Source organism: Rosa rugosa, chromosome 4, assembly GCF_958449725.1.
Source record: "Rosa rugosa chromosome 4, drRosRugo1.1, whole genome shotgun sequence".
NCBI classification, from domain to species: Eukaryota; Viridiplantae; Streptophyta; class Magnoliopsida; order Rosales; family Rosaceae; genus Rosa; species Rosa rugosa.
In genome coordinates, this window is record NC_084823.1 from 35,884,925 (window position 1) to 35,911,748 (window position 26,824).

The 26,824-nt window shown below is 38.3% G+C and overlaps 3 protein-coding genes across 6 annotated transcripts; 2 read left to right on the top strand and 1 right to left on the bottom strand.

Annotated features, from left to right (window-relative positions):
- Positions 1-244: 244 nt before the first annotated feature.
- LOC133741892 (spermidine hydroxycinnamoyl transferase) lies at positions 245-1,661 on the bottom strand. Its single transcript, XM_062169601.1, has one exon. The coding sequence runs from the start codon at positions 1,659-1,661 to the stop codon at positions 252-254; it is 1,410 nt and encodes a 469-aa protein (XP_062025585.1). The 3' UTR covers positions 245-251.
- An 11,743-nt stretch (positions 1,662-13,404) lies between these two features.
- LOC133707173 (RING-H2 finger protein ATL29-like) lies at positions 13,405-14,576 on the top strand. The gene has a single exon (XM_062132736.1). It carries the CDS (start codon positions 13,605-13,607, stop codon positions 14,526-14,528), a length of 924 nt encoding a protein of 307 aa, XP_061988720.1. The 5' UTR covers positions 13,405-13,604; the 3' UTR covers positions 14,529-14,576.
- Positions 14,577-16,748: 2,172 nt separating this feature from the next.
- LOC133743275 (uncharacterized protein At4g17910) lies at positions 16,749-25,040 on the top strand. Of its 4 annotated transcripts, XM_062171142.1 has the most exons (16): positions 16,749-16,935; positions 17,043-17,106; positions 17,214-17,262; positions 19,848-19,966; positions 20,245-20,318; positions 20,659-20,734; positions 20,835-20,924; positions 21,511-21,584; positions 21,780-21,867; positions 22,533-22,659; positions 22,738-22,842; positions 23,471-23,600; positions 23,692-23,743; positions 23,820-23,864; positions 24,445-24,543; positions 24,634-25,040. In XM_062171142.1, exons 1-16 carry the CDS (start codon positions 16,886-16,888, stop codon positions 24,784-24,786), a joined length of 1,395 nt encoding a protein of 464 aa, XP_062027126.1. In that variant the 5' UTR covers positions 16,749-16,885; the 3' UTR covers positions 24,787-25,040. The 4 variants fall into 4 exon arrangements, with proteins under 4 accessions (XP_062027126.1, XP_062027127.1, XP_062027128.1 ...); XM_062171143.1 differs by lacking the exon at positions 23,820-23,864; XM_062171144.1 differs by lacking the exons at positions 23,692-23,743; positions 23,820-23,864 and having other exon boundaries at positions 23,471-23,640.
- Positions 25,041-26,824: the final 1,784 nt, after the last annotated feature.

Consider the following 26,824-nt stretch of genomic DNA (forward strand, 5'->3'; position numbering starts at 1 on the left):
CACTGCGTTTTGAATTTATTTAATGTCTCCCATGCCAATAGAACAGCTTATATATTAACTCAATCATCGGTGAAAATCAGGTTCTTTAATTTACTTATTTGTGGAAAAAAAATTTCACTTACGTCCATGGATATAACTTAATTGATACATATAATGTATAATAATCTCTTAATAACTATATATGTTCCTTATTTCTCAGCCAGCTTAAGTATATATGGAATACATTGAAACTATGATCCGTACATTTCATGTTAAATATGAGCCACTTGAAGGCAATCCTCATAGAAGTGCTTCTTGAAAGCATCCATATGAGCCACTTGAAGACATAATGCAACAACCACAGATCCATCTCCATCGGAGCTTGGAAGAATCAATGAATCCCCATCAAAATCATGAGTTCCTGGACCCATATAAATCTCCTTCCCCCACCCAAAATCCAGACCATATATCGGCAATGTTAACCAGCTCACTACTCCAAGATTAGGGTTTCCATAGAAAGGCCCTTGGTCACTTCCCAAAGCATGAAGGTCTTGAAACCGAGTCAAATCCGGTTGGTTCTTCAAGTTTTCAATTGCAGACAACACGTAATCATTCGACACCTTCTCGATCGCCTCCCTTATTCTACTCGCAGCATACCCCAATGGCTTTGAAACCAGCTCCCCCGAATGACTCGTCGCAATCACATCGAAGGTTGCGTTTCCGAAGTACCCCTGAGGCAATGGGGGTTGCATTCGACTACGTGAGTCAACGCAAACTCCCAATGCCGTTGGCTGCTCGGCTTTGTGGTTCCTTGCCTTGCAAGCACATCTCCAGATATGCCCCGAAACTGTCTCGTAACGTGTGTAACCGCCACGTTTAGTAGTACTGCCAGCAGAGGAGTTGTTGTTGTAAAGGTTGTAACTATCATTAGCCTTACACTTGAGTTTCTCGAGCTGATCTTTACTAAGTCTTAGCATGGCAACAGTGGTTTTCTTCTTCCTTTCTTGTACATTATCTGATTGCCCCAGTAAAAGGGGCGGTTGGTCAAACTCTGAGTGGTAGAGCCGTGGAGGTTTTGCTGCCGCCCGGCTGCTGAAATCTCCTCCATGCATGGCTTTTCTATCCAAAAATGGCGTCACCTCCAACGGCTCACCCCTAGCAAGGCGAGCCCACTCAGACATGAAATGTAGTGCACTTGGGCCGTCAACAACAGCATGTGAAATGGTGAGGCTAAGACTAACACCGGCACACTTGAACCTAGTCAATTGAACAAGCAACAAGGGAAGTTCATGAATCGGGAGGCTATAGTCAACCATGGGGACAAGATAGTTATACTCTGGTGACGGGGAGAAGTCACCAAAGTCTTCGAGTTTGGAGTCGGACTCGGCTTCGATGAATTGGACCCCCATGGCATTGCAGTCGAGCTCGAGGCGACCGCCGCCAATCCAACGCAGGCGGCCTGCTAAGGGGTAGAAGGAAACCAATGCACGGGCTAATGAGTCTTTAAGTGTGTTGGGGATTACGTCATCTGGTGTGATCCAGTTAGGGTTTGATTTGTAGAAGTAGATGGTGGGAATATGAGTAATGGTTCCAACTTGATCCCATTCCGATAGAGTTAAGGAACCTTTCCATGTGGGTTTAGAGGGTTTCACTGCTTCGCAGCCTTTGAACTTCACCACCATTTTTGTATAAGTTTTTGGTATATATAAGTACGTAGAAGTTAAATTGATATGCGTACTCAATGGGGTGTATTGTTTTTATAAGGGATATGGATGCACCTGTTGATGTTGTGGTGAATCTGGGTTTGGTAGGCGCAGTGATATAGTTGGCGATAAAAATCATCAATTTCACATGAGAATGGTAGTTCCCTCAAGAAAGCCTCAATTTCAGGTATTCATTTTTCATGTGACCAACAAATATGGAAGCAAGAATTGGATGCCGCGTCAACTTTGGCCAAAGTAACATTTTTTTTTTTGGTCTCCTTTTTATTTTTCTATTCATCTGACATCATGAGCATATTTCTGATATTAGGTCATACTCTTCGAGGTAGTAGAAAATACAGTATTACTGAATCAACATTATGAAAAGCATATTTTTCTGGTTGATATTCTCTAAATGATTCCAAAGTACCTTAAAAAATTCCTGTGCGGCAGATGCATATTAGTTTTGAAGTTCATCACGGAAAGACTAATTATGATTTAAGAGATTTTATGTTTCGGCAGAAGGCTATATAGAGCAGCAGCATGCTCCCTACCCTTGTATAATTTATTTAAAAAAAAAAAAAAAAAAAGTAACTTAGGAGGGAGACCAAACGAAACATCTCTAGAAGGCTAACGAAAAAACAAGTCATCTAAACCAAAATTGAAGAAGACCCAATTAATCACATAGATGAAAAGATGGAGGAGCGTCCCACCACACTATATTTGAAGAAGTCGTACTATATTTTACGGTTTACCAAAATGTTGATTATCTTATTTCCTTTGCAAAAAATACTTGAAACATAGAAACATGCAACGATAAAGACATATGTATTTTAGGAAAACTGAAATTTGAATTTGGGAGAGAATTGAGTCGTGCTTTCATCGATAATAGGGGCCTCTTTATATAGAGGATTACAAGCACAGAGATAGAGTTGTACGTGGAAACATAATCGTACATTGATTGGATATTTACTAAGATTCTCTGAGATTATCTCTAATACAAACCCTATTACAACTAGTACAAGTAACCTAGAGTTTGGGCTAGACACACATTCTGGATTTATTTGAACACTCCCCTTTGTGTCGCCCAAACATGGTGTTCCTCTCGTTGCTTCATTAAAAACCTTGCGGAGTAACAAAAACCCTGTGGGACAAAAATAACCTCGGTTGAAGGGGAAAAAGAGCACAACACACCCTTCACATTTCGAGATCATACATGTAGACATATCCCCTTGATATCTGCACCTCCCCCTGCTGACTACGGTCATGGGAGTTCGGATAACTTCCGTAAACGATGCTACCAACATGTTTCTCGAAAGTGGAATTTAGGCAATGACTTCGTGAGCAAGTCTGCCACACTGTCCTCAGATTGAACCTAGTTCACTTTGATCTTGAGGAGAGTCAATTGTTGCTAATTATGCCTGGTGTTGTGGCCTTTGATGTAGCCTTGCTTCATTTGGTCAAAGCAAGTAGCACTATCCTCATAAATGCTCATAGGCTCATCTGTGGTAGACTTTAAACCACAATTGCTTCGAACATGTGTAATCATGGATCCAATCCGGCCATATACATTCATGTACGAACCGCTTCGTGAAGAGCAATAATCTCTACATGATTCGAAGATATAGCAACTATGGTCTGTTTTTGTAAACCTCCAAGATATCGCGGTCTTGCCCATGGTGAACATTTAACCAGTTTGGGAATAACCTTTGTGTGGGTCAGAGAGATACCCAGCATCAGCAAAACCTTCCAAAACACTATATTGTTTTGGGATGGGGATAAATGAGGCAGGCCAGTGTTGGCGGCATTCCTAGTGTGTGATGGGTCCGAATTCATCATCTCTCTGTAGGGATATAACATGCCCATATCAATTGTACATCTCAAGTATCGAGAGATATCTTTTACACCAATCTAATGGCATCGCGTTGGCGCAGAGCTATATCTAGCTAACAAGTTCACAACAAATGAGATGTCTGGTCTTAGGCATTGAGCTAAGTACAATAATGCGCCTATTGTATTTAAGTAGGGCACTTTTGCCTCTAGCACATCTTTGTCATCATCCTTTGGACGAAGAGGAACCTTTTCAGGATCAAGACTACAGACGGTTATGAGGGTTCTTGAAGGCTTGACCTTGTCAAAATGCCTAAGCATCTATCAACACGATGCTCAAGTTCCAAACTGAGACATAATCGTGTTCTCCCAAGATCCTTCATCTCAAACTCGAATTTCAAGTGTTCAGCGGTTTCCCTTAGCTCTTTAAGGGCTTCCAATGAAGATCATGCCCAACATGAACTGCTATAGAATCCAGAACTTATTATGGTAACACGTGGGCATTTACATATCCCTTCCTAATCAAGTAGTCACTTTACTGAGCGTTTCCACCTCATTGCAAACGTGCTCCGTGGTCTAGAGCCACTTGACTTGGGTGAATAAAGTTCACCATGAACCTTCATATATATTTCGTATCTGGATCCCCATAGAGATACGTAGTGACCATATTCGTAAGCTGCATGTTCAGTTATTCGAAAACTACCAAACTGACAAGGTAGTGGAGTGCAATGACATCCATTACGAGAGAATATGTCTCATTGTAGTCGATTCCAGGGAGTTTTGTGAGAAGCCTTGCGCCATAAGGTGAGATTACCATCTCTTTTTCTCATCACGCTTTCTAACGAAGACCCATTAGTCAACATGTTTTATGTTAGGAGGTGTTGGCATCACTGGCTTCAAAACCTTCCTCTTCGTTAGAGAATCCAACTTAACCTGGATCTCATCTTTCCATTTAGGCCAATTTTCTCTACGTTGGCATTCATTCATCAATGGAGTGTGGTTCGATATCATCGGACTTTACAAACTCATGCGCAATGTGATGCGCGAATACATCATCAATCATGAGGGAGTTTCTATCCCACGGGCCTCCCACGCATTCTAGCTGGGGCCATGGCTTATAACGCCAGAGTTCCGCTCTCTTTAGCGTTGACACCATGCCTACCTCCGTGTAGGGCGGCGCTACGTCCTCTCGTAGGGACGTCCTTCCTTGCAGGCATATTTGCAGTAGATGTGTGTGATCTCGTCACTTTAATAGGGATCGAGATGAGACATAGTGAGGACAGGCCACGACAATTCCTGTCGTTCCTGCTGAACATCTGTGTTCTTATCTCCCCCTAACGACAGGAAGACTGTCTCATCAAAGTGACAATCGGCAAATCTAGCGGTAAGGAGATCGCCTAGCAAGGGCATTAAGTGACGGACGATTGTTGAAGTCTTAAATCCAACTTAGTTGCCCATTCGTTTGTAAGGACCCAACATAGTATGTTGTGGCGGCGCAATTGGCACATAAATGACACACTCAAATTTGCGTAAGTACGATACTGATACCCAATCACTAGCTGTAACGCAGAGGTAGATTGAGTGACGGTAGGTCGTAGACGAATTAGCATAGCTGCATGCGATATTGCATCACCCCAAGCGGATATAAGGAGATTGGTGCGCATTACCAATATCTAGACTACCATCATAGTCATTTACACGAGACCATTTGAGTGTGTACATAGGAATATGATGTCTAACATCAGTTTCATTGCAATAACCATCGAAAGTTTTCGATGTAAACTCTCTAGCATTGTTAAGTCGAATTGACTGAATAGGATAATCCGGGGAGTGCGCTCGTTGTCATATGATATGTGCTAGGAGTGTAGTATAAGCAGCATTTACAGGTGGACAATGGCACACCACGTGACCAGCGTGTTTGCGTGTCAACCAACATCATGAAATATTTAAACATCCGCAAGTTGGTTGAATCAGTCCGCAGAATCCCCATGGATTCTATGTAAGAACATAATGAGTATTTTCATATCCTTTGCATAGAACGGTCTCAGTCCTAATTTTCTGAAGGAACAGGCTTTGTAAAACGAGCGAGAGGCCTTAGAAGCAACAAATGATGATTTTGGTTGGGTTTGAGCGTCTGAAGCGCTATTTGAAGCAAAGTTGGTGATTGCAGCATCACCTGAGGCGCCATCACCATGATGGACACCATCCATGGCGTCATGGATAGGGACTGTGCCAGCCCTAGGTTGGTGGTGGACGACGGTGGCGGTTACACTTAGTCCAGGAATCAACTTTTGATTCATGCTTCGTTTTGCTCGAAAGAATGGATGTCCGTGTGAAGTCTTTAGTAGACGGATCATCATATCATGATTAGGACGACATATCCTATCATGACAAAACCAATATGTGTCTAAATCCAGGAGATCTTATCTCATGACTTTATTGGATTTGATAGCTCAAATAGTGACATATAGTCCACTATGGGGACATATAAACTTCTCTAAGATGCGCCTTTATTCGCAATCATTAGAGGTATTGCAAAGAAACTCATTTTCATTCTCTACATGCGTTCCCGCATGGAATCCATTGGCTCGAATGACTCAATAAGGTTTGATTTTCCCTAAGAGCGTAGAGAGTTTCTATGACAATAATTAAGGTGCCATTTGGCAAATGGAATTTGGGCTATTCCATGTTCTTGAACTAATCTTGATGGTCCAGCCATCGTAGTCACAAAGTAATATGCTCATAATCAAAATGGAGTCATAATGAAAAGAACTCGAAATTTTATTCATAAGCCAACGGAGTACATCATTGTCTCTTAACCATTAAGAGAATCTAATCCAAATGCTACCTAATGCAAAACAAAGGTAGTCGTTTGACTTCTTTCGGTAACTCCAAAATAAATATGACCAGGTGAGTAGAGAGATGTCGGTGGAGCAAAGCTCGCTTAAGTACCACTTATCTCAAAACTTTCCTAGACATCGTACTCATTTTGGATGAGCCTATGTGAAGAAAAACTAAACCAATGACATTTACTACAAAGTATATGGCAATTGCCTATTACATCTCTTGGAAAAATAAAGACTTAAACAGAATTGGCGATCTATTAATCCCAGCCAGATTTGAAGTCTTTAACCCTTCACTCTAGATCATCTTCTTGATCTTTTTGTTCCACATAGTGAGCTTCTCTTGCTTCACAATATGCTTTGTAGGCAGTGACAATTTCTTCACGAGCTCTATAAATGTGTGCCAAATGACCGGATACTCCACATCGGGAACATACATCTCTGTGCTCAGACTCCATTGATTGAGGCGCTTTGAAAGCGTCATTTGGATGGCTCTTAGTGTTGGTGGCACCACCAACACCAACATGGCTAGAGGAGTTGCCTCCCTCTCTCTTTCCACATTGACCTCTTCAATTCCGTGTCCGCCTATTTTGGCGGTTACCTTCCTCGTTAGAGGAAGAATATGGACCAAAACGTCCAGAATTGTCCCTAGATTTTGGGTTTCGCTCTTGGTGCCCTCCCTCAGGGGTGCGACTATAATTGGACTCTGGAATATGCTCTGTTCCCACGGGTCTCGAATTATAGTTCTTCACAAGAATGTTGTCATGCTTTTTAGTGACATTCATAGCTCCAATGAGCTCATGAAGCCTTGTGATCTGTCCTGCAGTATTTCTCATTGATTCAATAGTTCTTTACAACCATCAAAGCAAAGACGGGGAAGGTAGAGAGAGTCCTCTTAATCAACATCGCATCTGTGATATCTTTTCCACATAATTCCATTAAGGATTTAATGCGAAGTGCTTCCGAGTTGTAGTCAAGAACTGACTTGAAATCACAAAAGTGGAGGCTATGCCATCTCACTTCTAGTTCAGGAAGCAGGGAGTCACGAACGTTGCAAAATTTTTCTTTGAGTGAGACCCATAACCTTCTGGGATCTTCTTCATTCATATACTCGTACTGGAGTGAATCATCCATATGACGATTCATTAGGATGATGGCTTTTGCCTTATTTGCCACTAAGGCTACTATATTTGCTTCCAAAGCTTAAGCTTGCTCAACAGTTAACAGATTTTGGCTAGGCTTGAGAATCGTATCCAAAATTTCATCAGCCTTGAGATGCTGGCGGACATCACGAACTCACTTGTGATATCCAGAGCTAGTTATTCCCAAAGGAGCAAAGTCCAGTTTGTCCAGGTTACTCATCCTGAAAGAGAACAAGAAAAAGGGTTAGTTTCAAAGTGAAAAAGGCTACCACGAAAACATATAAAATTTCTGAGCGTAATCGCTCCTAAGAAATTATGAATTTTCGAGCGTAATCGCTACCAAGAAATTTAGGGATTTCTTAGCGTAGTTGCTTCCAAGAAATCCGATTCCAAGAGGAATTGGATTAGATCGAAACAATAATGTGTTTGTGGTCGATCATAACATCTCAACAAACTCTAAGTTTGGAGGACTCTACAAGCTCCAAGCTTGGAGTGAGCGCGAACCCCCTAAGTTTGGTCTCCCCTATGAAGAAGAAAGGGGGTAGAAGAAGGGAGGTTGCAAGTCCCCGAGAAAAAGAAGAGAAAAACAATAAAAAAAAACTTCAAAAAGGGGACTAAAAGAACCTTTAAAACATACCTAAAAAAGTGTCAAAGTTTTTGCCGTAATTATTTGGGAGAGAATTGAGTCGTGCTTTCATTGATAATAGGGGCCTCTTTATATAAAGGATTACAAGCATAGAGATAGAGTTGTACATGGAAACATAATCGTACATTGATTGAATATCGATCTATTAAGATTCTCCGAGATTATCTCTAATACAAACCCTATTACAACTAGAGCAAGTAACCTAGAGTTTGGGCCAGACACACATTGTGGATTTACTTGAACAATATGCAATTTATATTCTTTTTTATTTATTTTTTATTTTAAAAAATTAATAAGGATTTAGCTATATTAGTCTGCCTATATAGCAGTTTAAGAGGGGCATCAAGGTATGTACCAACAAACCATGAATACTACAACCTGCCCTCCAACCGTCCCTCATTAGGTTCTTTATTAAAAAAAAAAGTACAAAATAGAGAGGGCTAGGCCAAGGCTACCCTCCTGTAAATACGAGAATCTGAAAACAAATAGTATGCAGAAACGTGTACAAAAATAATAATTTTATTAATAATTTAAGTGGCGGGTTACAATCTTTGGTAATCCTCTGATTCTATCTCCGACGATGAATTTCACTCAAGGGCTTGACACTTGATCTTGAGTCGTACGATGGTCATGAGAGTTGACACGTGACAAACCTTTTGGCTTGAGGTTGGTGAGGAACCGACTATTTCGCAGCTTGATGGTTCTTCACGAGCTTGGGAGGCTTCTGAAATTTTGAGAGTGTTTTCTTCTCTTTTTTTGGCTGAAATCCTTCTCTTGATTTGAGAGGGGGTATTTATAGTGTCTGCGTCTCTCTCAATTTGGAATGCCTTAATGACACGTAATTAATTGTATTTCCTTAATAGCATAATCAAATCAATCAGTTTTAATTAATCGATATAATCACGACCATTAAGGAATTTAGCCAATTAATTTCATGATTGATTTTAATTGTATTTCGTTAATAGCATAATCAAATCAATCAACTTTAATTAATCGATTTAATCATGACTATTAAGGAATTTAGCCAATTAATTTGATGACTGATTTTCGTCTTGATTATCAATTTAAATAAATTGACATGTAATCAGCAGACGACGTTTAATGCTTGATTTTGTTCAGGATCAATTGATTTAATTTGATTGATCCGCTTTAATATCAATTGATTTAGCCGGAACAAATTCATTTATTGTTGTCGGGCCTTTCATGTGTTGCCAAGTGTCATTCTCTGAGTCTGCGTGATTTTGCTTACTCACAAGCCACATGCACATTTTGTAGGACCCACATGCCGACTAAGTTTGTTCGATCATAATTTCAAGTGTTGACCGAATTATTTAATGAATTTATTTTCATTAAATTTTTGGTGTCTACACCACCAAACAAGAAGAGAAAAACAATAAGATAACCCAGTAGGTATACAACATAAAGGGAAAATAAACTAAGATGTTGTGCATCAACTCAGATCTAAAGGTAAAAGGTGCTGGTGAAACAGAATCATGATCACATTTATTCCAAACTTGTTTGCTCTTTGCCAAAACTTGAGGTTTGTTGAATATGGGATATAGTTTTGCAAAAGTCTTATCGACGATTAGATCAGAACAAGGTTTACCCAAAATCAAAAGCTCGATGCAACACCTAAAGGGAATACTACAACTAGCCCACCACATGTCCCTTGTTAGGTCCTTTATTAAAAGAAAAGAAGAAAAAAATCCAGTACAAAATAGGTAGGACTTAACTAGGCCAAGACCACCCTCCAAACATGAGAAAAATAACAAGACAACCTAGTGGGTATACAAGATGAAGGGAAAATAAATTAAGAACTTGTGTATTTAAACGTTTTAATGGTTTGTAGTCTTGTATGGATCAGTTCAGGTGAAACCAAATCATGAACACATTTATCCATACTTGTTTGCTATTTGCCAAACCTGAGATTTGTTGAAACTACGATGTAGTTTTACAAAAGTCTTACTGACGATTAGATCATGGCAAGGTTTACCTAAAACCAAAAGCTCGCTGCAACACTTACGAGTGATAGTCCCACCATTGAATATACCATTTCCTACTTCCTACCCACACTGAAATTGTTGAACTTCAATTCACAGTCCTTCGCGGTTTTGGTCTCTGCTATTGGGGAAAGAGTAATTGCAACGCATTCATTCCAATTTTGTAAGCTTAGGGGGGAGTAAACTAAAAGAAACTGAAAATAAAATTTTCCACATAATCCTTTAGTAGACTCGCTTACAACCTCAGACTAATAATCCATGTAGTTTCTCACGGGTATTGATTCAAATCAAAATAAAAAGTTAGGTACCAAAATGGAAATCGTCATGGATCTAAATTTTTATAAAAAATACAGCAGGGTCCCAAATTCAGATCCAAGCCTTAATAAACCCTAGATCCACTACCTGTATATACCCAAACATGCCCAATACCCAAACTTAGAAAACAAATGAAAGCCCAAGTCCAAAGGTGGTGTACCCTAACAGCCACTCCAGCAAATCTGTACTTTCCGCTGCCGTCGTGCCAAGTCCACCCATCTTGCCCGTGACGAGGGGCCAAGTAATTCACAACATAGACCCTGAAACCCGCATATAACTAAGCCAGAACGATGACGACATCATCTTTCTCTGTCGCCATCTCAGAAAGACAAAGCCACCAGCCCGTTTGATGATCAGACAAAAGATACCCTTGCCATGATTGTTGCCATCCATAGCGAAAGAACTTGAATCAATCCGACCGTGACCCTGTCGGAGCCACTCCCAATCCGAGACTTGACCTCCAAGACATCATCAAGAGCCCTAGATCCCAAACCTTCCAATCAACAGCAGCCATGCACTAATCCATTTGGGTGACGAATCGAAAACAATTTCAAGCTCCAATGGGAAGCAGTTTGGGGAGAAGAGAAAGCCACTGCCTCAAAACAGTTCAAGGACCGCGACATCTTAGAGAAAACTGGAAAAAAGTAAGAGATGGCTTGAGTCGTTCGTACTTGACAGCTGTGACACTAGAGAAGCACCAAAAGTTTGCTCCATCAGAGATGGAAGAGGTGCAGAATCGCCTACCCATGGGCAGTGTTCTTTGAAACCCTAGCAGAAAGAGTTTTGTATTCTTTAATAATTAGAATCATCCCAGTTCAAATTTGAAATTAGTTAGGCTCACTTAGCTATTGTTTTATGGTAAAACTCATATCTAACCTGAATTATTTTATTGTAAAATTTAGCGCTCTGCTGGGGTTTTCAGTGCGTCGTCGCCATTGTCTCTTGTAATTTTCTTCTTTCTCCTTTTATTTGTCAATGGAGTCAAGAGTAGACTATGGTCTATTCCTTCTCTTGCTTGCTACTTGGGTGGGACTAGCTTTGAACTGCTTTCTATGACTGGTGGTGGGGGTTCTCGTATTAGCGGTGTGGCTTTTGAAGGGTCCGGTGGAGATCGGGTCCTGGGTACTGGTGCACACCTATGGGATGTCGGTGGAGGAGAATATCTGATCGTCTTCGGGCTAGGATCGTGTGAGGGGCGCTTGCATTTGGGATGGCGAAGGGTGTTTATGGTCGAGGTTGGTCCGTTATCGTGCAGGGGTGGCGTGATGCCTCAAGGGGTGGCAGGGTTGTGGCTGATGGGTGGGTGGCCATGATATATGGGCGTGATTGGTTCTGTTGGAGCCGAGAAGATAGGTGGTGGACTGAATGTGATTGTGTTGGGGTGTGCGGCTTGTGGTGAAGGGCTAACGGCGGCAATCTCAACTTGGGCATTAGGTGGCGGCAACGTCTCAGTGGCTGGGGTGCTCAGAACCTTGGGTGCCCTTAGCAAAGGGGTCTGGGCTCCTAGTTGGGTCTCAGTCTCAAGGCTAGGCTTGACAGGGTTTGGGATCTTGGGTTGGGCTGGGGCTTAAGTTCTCTTAGGGTTTTGGCACTTGACTTGGATATTGGTGAGTTTGAGTTCAAGCAATGAAGGAAGTAGCTGTTGGAGGTGGCATTTTGCTCTTGGGAAATGCACCTACCTCAGCTAATGCTTGAGATATGACGCCAAGGGCGTTCTTTTCATCTGTGCTTCTTAATATTCCATGGATGAACAAAAACTTTTATGGATGTGCGTCATTGTTAGTTAAAAGGTTGAATCGTTTAGGTAATGATTTTATTGTCAGCCCCACATGAGTAAATCGTTATGTATGATTCCGCTGATCAATAAAAGAGTTGTCATATTTCTTCAAAAAAAAAAAGTTCTTATGATTAATTATTCTTTTGTAATTAGTAAACTATTGATCAAGATTTTGGGATCATAGCAGCTCATATTCATGTTTTTTTTCTAATTGCTGCACGTTAATTCTCTATATGTCTAGTTAGTAAATAAGAATCTAGCAAGTAATATTAGAAGTAATGCGAGTAATTGAGGATTTTTGTAAGTGATTCATATGAGTGAGGTTATTTTAGGAACCTAATAGAAGTCTAATGAACATATCTTATATTCAAAAAGCATATTAATGGTGTAAAGAATACAAAATGTCGGTCATCTAAACAAATTAATTAGGAGGTTTTAATAGAAAAACTCTTATACTCATAATGTAATGTTATATTATCCTATCCGAGTGGCAACTATTATGTACACTTTATAAATTGCTCATTAGTTCACCAGCCCTATATTTTTCTTCAAAAATCTGATTTTCATTTCAAATGAAAATCAAAGAAATCCAAATGAAACTGGAAAGAAATAACCATTCGTCGCAACAGAACCTAAGGTTGTAGCTAGCTCACTATCATCGTGGGAGATGATATCCCGCTCCGACGTCTCCATCAATTTCTTTCATTTTTCTATTTTTGTACTCTTGCTTGGAAAAGATGTTTGAGTTCAAGTTTGGCACACTCATGAACTTTGGCACATGAAATAACATGAAATAATCGCATGGACCAAATGATTATCAGCAATTCGACCATCTCTTTTTTAAGAATGACTAATAATTAACATGTTTATTGAGATCTGTTATGTGTACTGCTTCAGGATGCATTATAACATTGATTTTTATTTTTATTTTTTATGCCAACAAAATTAACATGGGTGCTTAATTCCAGGTCCATTGCCTTTTGCAGTATTAATAACATATTAATCGGTGGTTTTAGTGAAGTGAGAGCAATTTGTTGATACCATATACTTCTCACAAGGACTCGCTCAATAACTATGGTTGCTACCAAATACCACAAACCAACACTTCCACATCATCATCCCAAATTAAGCCATCATTTCCTATACTCACACAAACCAGATGCGCGCCTTGACATGCCTCCTTGTCTCTCTCTCTCTCTTGCTAATGGCAACAATCAAAACAAATATTGCAAGAACGTAACACCAAAGACATTGTACGTTATGATCGTTTCTCTAGTACCTTGTCTGATCTATGTACTAATTAATTAGGCCGGCCGGAAGTGCAACCCCATCTCCGGCCACGTACTCCAACGATATTGCTTCTTAGTACGTTATGCTGGGAATGTCAACGAATTCCAATAGTTACCCTCCACCGGAAAATATCAGTTCCTCTCCATCGATCACTGTCCTTTTGACCGTCCTCCTCCTCGTCTTCTTCTTTCTTGGTTTCTTTTCTATTTACTTTTGCAAGTGTTTCATGGAAAACGTCCTCACGTCTTTTCAGCGCACACCCTCCGGCGACCTTGTGGGCGTACCTGTTCCTCCCAAAGAAGGCCTCGATCCCTCTCTAATTCAATCATTTCCTACCTTCATCTACGCAAGTGTCAAAGATTTTCGCATAGAGAAGTACGGTCTAGAATGTGCAATTTGCTTGGTGGAGTTTGAGGATGATAGCATGCTACGTCTTATAACAGCTTGTTGCCATGTCTTCCACCAAGAATGCATCGACTTGTGGCTCGAGTCTCACAAAACATGTCCCTTTTGCCGTGGAAACCTTGAATTGTCGCCAACTATAATGGACAAGTCTCCAGTGCTTGCTCATGAGAATGCCATGCACGAAATTAATGAAGGTGAAGAGTCCATATACGGTCAAGATGTTATCCGAATTGACATTAAAGACGAAGACGAAGAAGGCCGAGAAGGAAATCGTAGTGATCATCAACAAAATTTGGCTGCTAATGTAAATTCTAACGTGGAAGGTCAACAAATTGATGGACAAAATGAAGAGAACGAAACGGAAAGATTTTCGAGGTCACACTCGACAGGACACTCCATAGTTAGGCCTAGACAAGAGGAGGATAGGTATACACTCAGATTACCAGAGCATGTGAAGATAAAACTTCTTAGAGGCCACAATTGGACAGGAAGTTGTACTACATTTGGGGAGTTTTCACGACAAAGAGGCAGTTGTAAAGGTGGCTTCGGAGAGGTCTCAGAATCTAGCTCTGCTGGTGGAGAGTTTAGTAGAAAACTGTAATTTTGTATCTTCATTTGCTTCGATCTGTTATTAAGTTCTTTTGCTTTTTCTTCCGTCGCAAATCCAGAAAGGGTACATATGTAGCTAGCTAGATAGCTAGCAACATAGATGCTATCATGCAATTTAAATTAGTTCGCGCGTTAGTTTGTCACCAATCTCTCTTATCTTAGGCTCCTGGCAATTTTTTTTAAGGAAAATTTCGCAAACAGTACACCAAGTAAAAGTCACTAATAATTCTTATACATAAAGTTCCAAACCAAACATTTTGGTACACGAAATCTGAAACTCGACTCACTATCAGTATACGACGTCAATTTTTGACACCAAAATGTCCATTATGCCCTCAGTTTTTTTTTTTTTAATAAATTTTTTTTCCTTCGTTTTTTCTGTTATTTTTTTTTTCTTCCTTCGTTTTTATCTCTTTTTTTCTTTTCACATGACTAAATATTGGTTGAGTTACAAATATAAGTTGTAGGACCATAAATCTCACCAATTGGAGGGCAAGGGCGGCGTTGGAAGCGAGGGAGTGAGCGTGGAGGTGAGGAAGAAGAAAGAGATAAAAACGAAGGAAAAAAAATAACAGAAAAAACAAAGGAAAAAAAAAATAACAGAAAAAAAAAATTTATTAAAAAAAAAAAGAACTGAGGGCATAATAGATATTTTGGTGTCAAAAATTGACGTCGTGTACTGATAGTGGGTCGAGTTTCAGATTTCGTGTACCGAAATGTTTGGTTTGCAACTTTATGTATAAGAATTATTAGTGGTCTTTACTTGCTGTACTGTTTGCGAAATTTTCCTTTTTTTTAATTATTTTTTATTTTTGTGTCTCTGAAACTGCAAGAATCTCATCTTAGCAATCAAACCTTGATATGAAGTGATCGCCAAAAGCATAGGAAAATAGCCACGAATGACCTGAAAAATAATTTTCAGAAGTAATTTTCAGGTACGTAAAGACCGGGTTCTGCTCATGTAATAATTTAGTTTGATTTTTATCTCCTTTTATCAGTTCATACATTAACTTAATGAGCATCTCCAGCAGATGGTTTTCACCCAACTAAACATGAGATTGTGATAAACAATAGAAAGCTTGATCTAGCTATTAATATGTTAGACAAATTGTCAAACACATGCACCGACTATCTTATTAGTTCTCTTAATTTTGCAAAGCTCAACTTTGTTGATATAACCTGTTTGACATGTAGGCTGGAGTTGAGAATAGCCAGAATATCTGTTGAACACCTAAACCATAAAAAAGTGGACAATTTAATTGACTCGTCCATATTGGAGATGCTAATAAAAAGCATGTGAAGTCAATTTTTTTTTTTTTTTTATAAGTTAAATACATTAAAGGGCAAATTTCCGAGGGATCATATACATATACCGACCAAAATATAAAAGTTGAAGGACAGAAGCGGGGAACTTACTAAACCATATACTATTTTAAGATAATTTGATTAATTTCTGACTAGCTTAGATTAGCAAAATGGTCAGCAATTCATATTTGTCTCTCAGTAAAAATATTGACGAAATGAGTAGAAGATGATTCATATCCTCCAAAAGAGTCAAGACTCTTCAAAGCGCCTTGTAGATACGTTTGATCATCTTGTGCAGTCTATCCGACTTGATTTAATGCAATGAAACCATGTGATAGTTTGAAGCATTAAACAACCGCCAAAGCCCAGAAAAACAATAAAGTTTGAGATTAACTAGCTAGATAGAATTCACACAAAGAAGGGGGAAATAAAGGAAAGAAAAATAAATCAAATGCTAAAGAGAATCATTGAACACACAAAATACAATGACGTTTTCACTCTTGGCCTAATATACAATCACATCATTTTTATTGTAGGCATTGATTGTAAACGACATATCATAATATCATATAGACTTAATTTTGACACTAGAATTCACAGTTGGAACATCCACATGAGCATTTCGGAAGCTTTTGTTGAGACTAAAGATTGGAAGTCTTAACATTTAGAGACCAAAGTGCCATGAGGCCAAAAAGATCATACCATACATACACTTTGCTGAAGTAATTTCGTTGGTGTGGGTATTTTTCCTACACATTGTCAGTGAAATTCTGTTGGAGTAGGCATGTTCATTATATGCACCCACTTGTGCCGACGAGTATTCGTTCGTTATTAAAGTTGTTACAATATATACACTTTTGCCGTCGAACTTTGTGTTGGTATATGCATTTTTCTATATATATATATATATACCTTACCACACTGCGTCGGGTTCGCATAAGAGAGAATTGAAATTGTCAAAATTGAAGCCATATGGTAGCTTAAAACTGCAACTGGAAAGAAAGACAAGAACATCAGCAACCTCAGCAGATTCATTCGACAACCATGGATTCTGTTCCCAAGTCTTTCAATCCAAACAGGCGTCTCAAGGAAGAGTTACTGCTCTCTCTCTCTCTCTCTCTTAATCCCTCTTCATTCTTCGCCAGCTTTTTGTTTTGTTGATCCTATTATCATTTATTCACCGCAATTTCAATTTTTCCAGATTCGTCAGCAATTTGACTGGATCTTCCATGCTGGAAATCGCCGCCATCACCACAATAATCCCAGTAAAACAACCTCATTTTTTTTTTTTTTGGGTAGTTTCATAGAGAAAGGTGGTATCTTTACTTTCATATATATAAGTCTGATGCTATTGTACATATGACGCTTTCAGGCTCTGTTCCTGCTGCGGCGAGCAGTCGGCTTCAATCGTCCTGCTGATGGTAAACTACCAAAACTCTATTTTACAATCAAGTTCTCTACTTTTTTCTTCTTCTTGGAAATGTATGATATTGATGACATGCATATTTTGTGAACAATTTGTGATTGCGGCCACATTGCCGTTGTTTTCAGTTTCGTTACTGTGAGCTTGTTAAAACTGATGACTATAACTTTTTTGGGTAAATGGGCAGAATGTTGGTTCTGTATATTTGTTGATGTTGTTGTTTTTGAGAGTTTAGGGATGAAGATTGGGGATTTAGGCTGTGTGTTAGAAATACATTTACGGCAAGGAAGTAAAATATCGTCTTACTGCAGCTTTGTTGATTTAGCCCTTGTAATATGCCTAGTTGGCTGGTTCAAAGTGTGCCATATGGGTATAGAGTTCTTCTCTAATCATGTCTCTGTATACAAAAATGTTACTCACCTGCAAAATCATGTATGAATAGCTTAGAAGGCCAACAGTTCAGTTATTGATGTTGGTAATGAAATTTTTTGAACTTGAACCCAACCGTCCTACTTGTGCTGAACTACCATGTGTTAACTTTCCCATGCATGTTACATAGTAGCAGAGCTTTGGCTGTAAGAGCTTCCACATCTCAAACCTCCAATTCTCATTCCCCACTTCTTTATTCTTTGCAAGGCGTAGGGTGCACATATAGGCTTATCTTTCACTGCATTTCTATGCCTTTGCATGTGTGGGATAGATCTGGACTTGAGGGAGGAGATATACATTTTCGGCCCCTTTTCTAACAACTTAAGCTTGTAGTGCCTAGCGTCTAACACAAGTCCCCTAAAAGAAAAGTGGAACCAAGATTGTCTGTGTGGTTCTAGATATTGGTTAGGTGAGGTATTTATATTATGTCATCATTTCTTGGTCATTTCATGGATTCTCGAAAGACCCTCATTTAGGTTCCAAAATACTCTTCACTTGGGCATTATATGTCCATGTTAGAAATCCTAAAGGTGTGAAGCCCATCTGGTAAAACCCTTCTCTTGGAAGCGGGGGTGCATGCTAGGTATACAAAAAAAGTTGTCAAATTATTCCAAGTTGGGATTTAAGAAACATGGACATGCTATGGGCCTATGGCTGAGTATGGTCATACAGATAAATACTCAAGTCCGCAATCATTTTCTAACCTGCCTAAGCAAGGAGCTTACCTGGATCACTAAAAGGTTAAATAAATTATCCCTGTAAATATCCCGCCTCGCCAAGGCATTTTCAAAATTACATATATGTCTTGAATAAAATTAGTAGGACTTAATTGGGAGCACCTTTTGTACAATCTGTTAGTATAGTACTTCTAAGTATGTCATCTCCCCAAACGAAATGACAATCTGCTTTTGTGTTAAGTAGCCTCCTAAGAGTACGGTATTTTCACTTGGAAATCAGTGGGTTATTTACAAAAAGCATCTGAAAGTTACACTTGAATCAGGAATGGTAGGTTTCTGTGCAACCTTGTATACAAGCCCAGGGCGAAGCGGCTAGGGCCTTACAAAATGCATTGGATTTGGTGTCCAATTAGTGAGGTCCAAGTGAGATTGTTAGAGTCATCTTTCTAGAAGGAGATAAATAGGGTTGTTTCAGAGTGGTTTGAGGATAAATCTCAGGGGCCAGATGGCTTCACTATGTTACTGCTTCAGAAATGTTGGGAAGCTTGTTTGGAGAAGGTGCTGCAGCTTCTGGGGAATTTTGTAGGATTGGATAGTAAGTTCTATAGCAAACTAGTGTCGCATTTGTGTAGCTGAAAAAATTGAAATGGCACACTCACATTTGTCTCATCCTGAAGACGGTGGAGTTTTAAAAATTGGTGACTGGGTCCATAAGTTTGGTGTCCAGCCTATATAAATGGATTGACAAAGTTATGTATGCAAGCCTCTGAGAGGTTCTTAATGTTCTCATCGATCTTTCTGTGGTGTAGACAGATTTTAGATACGTTTTGGTGGCAAATGAGTTGGTTCAGGAGTTTTTTAGTTTTAGGCATTGGTTGTATAGTGTTTTATTACAGTTTTGCTTTGTTTTCTTATAGTGGGCTCCTGGACTGCTGTTTGTGTAGTTGCAGTGCTTTCTTGAGTCTAAATGAAATTTTCCTCCTTTCTTTTTTATTTATATAACTTTTTTTTTTGAAAAAAAAAAAAAAAGCAAAAAAGAACTACTCTGGAAATTCAAATTGTTGTTTTTACCTTCTTGATTCTAGTGATTCCTCCATGGCCAAATATTCCTTAAAGTTGTATAATCAGAACAAACACTCTGGTGGCAAGGTAATTATGAAAATAAAAAAAAATTTGTGGCATATCCAGACAATGGAGAAACAAAGATTTAGCAAGAAAGAAATCATTTTGACAGCTGGAGAATGAAAATCGTAACCTCACTGTAAATCAGCTTTAGCTATGTCAAATGCACTACCACTATATTATTTTATTTCATATTGTCTAACATCGGCTTGCTACGTATTTGGCTTTATCACACAATTCTTACGTTGTTATTTTACATTAGCATAAGCTTCTCCTTCCCAAGCTTGTATGTGCTTAGTACATCTAATATGTATAATTTTTGTGTAATTAATTGGTGTATGATTCATTACCATAGATGTCACATTGAAGAAAAATGATGATGCAAAAGTTGGTTCTAAGAGTTGGCAGGCTTACATGGCTAGGCTGGCCGTGGATTTTCTATTCATTATGGTTCCATTTGTCTTAATTTTCACTGTAAGTGTTCTTTGACTCGAGTAATTAAGAAAATTTCTGTACATCCTAAGCATATTCGGTTTGAGCAGTTTTATGTTTCTCTTTTTCAACCATTGGTTGGATTGGGATTTTATATGTTTTTCTCCCTTCATCTTCAAAGCTTCTGGAATTAGTGCCTTTGCTCATGTTCTTGGTGTCTAATCGTATGTTCTTTTGCTTATTTGGATCTCCTATTATAAACATAATTTCTTATGTATACATGTACCTATTATATTCAATTTGATTATAACTCATTACAGGTCTTATCAGAGTGGATGTATATCTGGGCAACTTTGCTAATTCTGTTACTTGTTTTCAGCATTGCAGCCAGAAGGTAAAATATATTAGATCACACTTTGTAGGGAAAAATATCATCTGATCTTTATTGGTGTACCTTTTCATGGGAGGAAGTCATTCATATGGCAGGTTCTCAATGCTATAAGATATTTTCATGAGTGAACATACATGTACAGGCTCGTTCACCTAAGGGACAGTTTTAAGGGACTGTGAGGGACATGCATCTCAACCACATGTATTAAATAAAATAGCTGAAGTGATAACAACTTAAAACTGTGCATTTGTTTTCAGCCGTCAGATTCATTTGTCCCTCACAATCCCTTAAAAACTGTCTTTCCCTATAGTATACTGACACATTTGCTTGCACTTGAATACAGTTTTCGTTTTGGTTCTACTTTGGAAGAAGAACCCGATTCTATTAGGACAAGTATTACATCATTTAGGGTCGCAACGGTATGCAGTCTCACTTTGGTCTGTATAGTTTATTTCAGTTCAATTAAATTTTACTGCATTATTATCAAGTGTCCTGTGTGAACAAAAATAATTGTTGCAGATGATGCTAACATGCATATGTATCTTGGCTGTTGACTTCACAATTTTTCCTAGAAGATATGCCAAGACTGAGACTTATGGTACTGGCTGGGTAATAATTTACAACTGATATTCTATTAAATTTTTGTTTAATTTCTTGTGTCTTGGATTTGGCTAGAATTTGTTTAGTTTCATCTAGAGTTTATAGATGACAAGTAAACCATATGTGTAGTTCCCATTTATTATCATTTTCTCCTCCATATTGTTATCAATTTCTGATCAGTGATTTCTGTAAATATATGTGCAATGTTTCTGTCCAATTTATTGATAACATGCCCTCTTCATAAACTGTTTTTTTTTTTTTTTTTTCATTAGCTATTATAACCAAGATTTAATAGCACAAGACTTGGCAGACAATAATTAGTCACTGGTGCTGCATAACTGTCCCAACTTCTGTTTTATGAGAAGAAAGTTATAACTTTTTTGTTGATTAACCCTTATGATATATGTATCATCCTTTCTGTGTCTTTATATTGCCCTTGTTTTATGTTTGTATTCTTGTGATGTTCTATTTTCTTTGAGGCGCAGCTCTCGTTTTAAACATAAATATCTTGTGCATGAGTATTCATTGAGAAACACAAATTAAGAGAGGAGAACAGAGTTGTAATGACAAAATTTTGATTGTTGGATATGTCAAGATGGATCTCGGGGTTGGCTCATTTGTTGTAGCAAACTCATTTGTGTCTCGGCAAGCACGAAATTTATCATGGACGTGAGTCATTCTAATTTTATTCTTTTATTTTATCCTTTTTTTATTTTATATTATATATATATATATTTTTTTTTTTGGGCTCTCTCTCTCTCTCTCTCTCTCTCTCTCTCTCTTCAATATATCAACAATGCACTGCAGTTCCTCCTGTATTTATAGCATTTAGGTGCTTATTGGTGTTTGTTTGTGCTCTTGCAGGAAATGGAAGACTGCAATTCAATCTACTAGTCCACTAATCATCCTTGGGTTTGTTCGTCTTCTCTCTACTGCAGGTCTAGACTATCAGGTAGGTTCTATGATCTTAGTTTGTCTTTAGGATAACAGATATATGTTGAATAATTAGGGTAGCAATCCATATGTTCTGAACATGTAGTTATAGTTTTTTGAGTTGTGTCATGCCTGTTGGAACTAGAGATTCTTGCTAGAAATCCTAATTGCATAAAAGAAAGTCTTTATATGTTATAATAAATGGAACTATTCGCCTTCTCCCTATCATCATAATAAGTTAAAGTATCAATGGTTCACTGAGGTGGATGCTGTTCAATCCTACTATGAGTATCATTTCTTCAGCAATGGAACCGGAAAAGGGCACAAGCGAGACTTGAGCTTTGAGGGCAGGCTTTTGAAGCATATTAGCTCTAGGAGGAAATAGCAGCTCTAGTTAGTATTTGCATAGTGGCCATGTCCAATGTTCAACTTAAGCCAATTTAGAATCAAACACTCACCACTATGAGCTTCTGTTATCATTTTTTCTATTTAGACACTGATGATGACACATAGAATGTCAGTACTTTAATTTGTGTGTTTGCTTCCGGTCAACTAGTATTTTATTGTGTTTAATAAGCTGTTATACACATTTTTAATGTCTTCATGATGCTTTTTTTGTCTTATTTGCTAGCTTGTTATATATATATTTCTGTTTTCTTATGTTGTTCCATTCATATATCCTAGCATCATGCAGCTGAATATGGAGTACACTGGAATTTCTTTTTCACACTTGCTGCCATATCATTTCTTACATCCATAATTAATGTGCCCGCGCAGTATTCTGGAATTCTCGGTGCACTAATTCTAGTAGGTATACTTTTGATAATATTTGTTTAGCAATGCCTTTGGAATACCTTCTTATAAGCCTTTCTGGGTTTCTATCCTCCAGGTTACGAAGGTTGGTTGATGCAGGGGTTAAACATGTATCTGCTTTCTAATGAAAGGGGAAGTGATATAATTAGCCAAAATAAGGAGGGATTTTTTAGCATATTTGGTAAGAGTTCTCTGAGTTCAATATCTTGTATGTGCTATTGAAATATGCTCTGTTTAATTTTGACTTTCCAATCAATTTGAAATATGGACAGATATCTTAGAACCTCAGTACTAACCCAAAGAGATGAGAGTCATTTCTTTAATCACTCATAATCCTTTGATTTGTCGAGACTAAACTTTATTGATGGAATGTATAAATTTTATCCTGGACATAAATTGGTATAGGTTGGATGCTGGAGAATATTGTAGTATATCAAGTCGTTGCCAAAAAGAAACATTAAAATACATTCCATTTATATAACGATTTCATTATGGTTGATATCTTTTGATCATGATGTTGCATATGTATATGTCAAAACACAAAAGAAAAAGAGTATACGTATGCCTTTTTTTTTATTTATTATTAGGAGGGGGGGGGGGGGGGGGGGAGTGAGATAGTAATTGATTTTCTCTACTTTTAGTATTCTTTTGGTTCTGTTGTGATCTGGAAACACCATAGTTTATATTAATGCTTTCATACTCTTTTATTTAAGAAGTGCCCTAGTGCAAATTTAGAAAACTGTACCCTTTTCCTTTTTATTGCTATTACTTAATTGCTTCTATAAAGTTGTTTATTTCTTTCATTCCAGGATATTGGAGCATGTACCTCATTGGTGTCCAGGTGGGGAATTTTCTTTTTTTCAGTAACCACTCCTCTGCTACAACAAGAAGCCATAAATGGACAAGGAATAGAGCTGCAATACTTTCACTTCTGTTTTGGTATTCTTTACTCCCAAGACATGTTGTCAAACTTATGTTGGTAACTGATTCTTTCTGTGTCACTGGTGATTGATTCTTTTTTCCATTTCAGGCTAGTAACTGTGGTTATAGATAGCCATGTCCAGAGAGTTTCCCGTAGAATGGTACCTATACTTTTTTGTTTACTTAAAGTGTTTGAATACTAGTTTTGAGGAAACTGAGTAAATACGCTATTTGCAGTGCAATCTGGCTTATGTTACACTGGTATTGGCGGTAAATCTAGAGGTTATTCCCATCTCCTCCTCTGATTTAGATGGAAAAAATTTTAATGGCATGTCGACTTTTGAAGATATGAATTTTGGTATTATTTGTTCATCGTATTACAAATGGTATTGTCCTGGTGTTTTGGAGTAGTTGGACAAACTTCGGAAAGGACTAGAGGGCTGGTTGATTCACATTTATAATTGTGCTAGAGTTATTTGAGTGAGTAGATTGATCTATCTATGTTCTCCTAGTGGTCTGAAAATATTAGCTGAAGGGTTCTGGGAAACTGAGTCGAGTTGCAACTTATATTGCCAAACATGGTATGAAACAAAAAGAGGGTCATCTATTGTGAAATTTTAAGTTCCTGTAAATGTTAATAATCGACTATTCCTTTCTCTTTGCAGTTCGTGCTGGTATATTTGTTTCTATATGTGTGGTCTTTTTTGTTTTTTTTCTTTTGTGCCCCTCAGTTGACAGAATATATTCAGAATGCAAAAGTTATCGATAATGTCTCTTTCATTCAATATTCTAAATCTCATGCTGTGAGAACTCACTTTGAGAATCATATTTATCCCCCAATAAATTGCCATCCATTTTGCAGGGTATGGCCATAGTTCTGTTCTCTGATTGTTTCCCTGGAAGCAAAACATCAGTACTTGAAGAAGCATATAACCGCAATTTGCTAGCAATATTTCTTTTGGTAAACAAGACTCTTTTTACTGTATTAGCATCTGGTAGCTTTATCTCTTTTGCTCAGAATATAATATTATATTTCTTCTGCTTTGTTCAGGCAAATTTGCTTACTGGTCTGGTAAACTTTTTGGTGGATACCCTGTTTGCATCATCAGTCAAAGCTCTTTCTGTGATGATTGCCTATGCATTCACGTTAACTTTCATTCCTGGATTGCTAGACTTTTGCGGCATCCGATTTAGATTTTGGTGAAGCAGCTTGTAGTCGACAATCTAATTTTTTTAGGACATACATTATGAAATCATAAAGAAGTCTACACCATAGATTTAATTTCACTCTTGTTGGCATTGTATTTCCTGATCCCCCTAATCTAGACCTGAGGTACCTACTCTCCCTCTTTCAGCTAAGGTTGGAGGAGAAAGCGATTGGGTATTAGTTGAAATTACAGTACTGTCTTTGAGTGTATTATGCGTTATAATTTTTCAAATTAACAAGGGTATTCTTCAGATTTGTTACATCACCACAGAAAATGGTCCTCATTCTCCATATCACGGCTGGCCAAAGATTAGGCGCAACATGCTATTGGTATGCACATGAATACGCACGGTATCTTGCCTGTAGCCATATGCCATTGATCGTCCAATTCTAGCTGGGGCTCTATCTATACAATGACAAGTCATGCATTGATTTTTGCATCTAAAATTCCAGTTGTACAAGTAACCAACACTGGAGAAGAGAAAGAAGCTTTGACACAATAGCCAAAATAAACATGTAATAGGGTAGGGATGGATTCCTGTCCTTGGGACTAATTTAACTGGTAAGATGTGTACTTGTTCAATAGACAAGCGACCTGATCTGATGATGGTCACATGGATTAACTTGCAGAAAGGTCTGACAGATGGTTTTGGACCATGGTCCAAGGGCGACCATTCTCCTTCCATATGTCCTAGTCACCTAGAAAAAGATGAGACTGAGAGTTCCCAAAATCCAGATGACCAGATCTTGCAAATTGTAGTCTCTCTTTCCTCCCTCTAGCTGCCATGCAAAGGCCCTTATTGGATTATAAGATAAAGAAGGGGGGTTCTAGAGTAAAAGTACCTAAGCTGAAAATGATTGTGCAAAAATGGTGTTTTCCAGGACGAGCTGTAAGGTTAGATGTCTTCGGTTTAAATCCTAATGGCTGTAAACAAATTTCGGTTAAACTAATGTATGTCGAATGTGGTGAACTTTTGTATACACAAGAATTCGTGTATCTATTTCATCGTGTAACGCAACATGTGATCAGTGAGAGAGACAGGTAGCTGTACACAAAAAGCAACAGGTCTGCAAGTTGGTAGCGGAGATTTTTTCGTTGCCTAAAATAATGCATGTTTTTTTTTTGCTCTGCGCAAAACGCTTTTGTATGAGTCGACAGACGCGGTGTGTAAATATGTTGAGATTAGAGTTTAATAATGTTCCATTAACAAAAGCGGGGAGGTGTCTAAATTCTGAAAGAAGTCTTTTCTTTATGGTTGGAGTTGCCATTATATCATTGTTTTCATTATCGGATTGGGATCAGTAATTTGACCATAAAACTCAAGGAGTTCTTTGCATGATATGAATTTGTAGAAGATAGAACAAAAGCCCTAAATTAAGCTGCACATGCTGACTGACAAGACTTATCACTCCTCTTTCTATCTATAATTCAACATATGAAGATGCTGGTTTTTGTTTGAAGAATAGATTCTCTCCTTTTTATCTAAGTTGCTCACTCTCTAAACATTTCTAAGTTGCAAATAATGAACTCTCTTATAACGTACGATTCTCGATAACGTAGATAAATACAACCTAGTACTTCTAGTCTTCTAGGCTATATTATTGGCCCTAGAATTAAGAATAGTAGCGGTCAATTCCAAGGGGTCATAATCTGATTAATTTTAGGGTTATCTTTGTGATAATTACGTTTGTCTCTTTATATAATCTCAGTACTGTCGATTTCAGGAACAGTGTTTGACAATGGACATTTGCACATTGCAATGACCTCCTGAATGAGGTTGCTCCTGGTCTTGGGCGCGCAAAGGAGTTGGCCTCAGACTTGAACATTATCATCTACCGTACGATCCGTGATGAACGGTCCCAGAGATTTACTGGTTGATCGAGATTGTGTGTATGAACATGCATAAGGTACAATGGGTTGTCAAGCACACGGTATAGTTTGGAACTTTGGATCTGTGATATGGAAGATTATAAGAGAGTTTGTGAGAATCTAGGGTACGTAACTGTGCCAGTCATTTCCTGGAGAGCCAACACA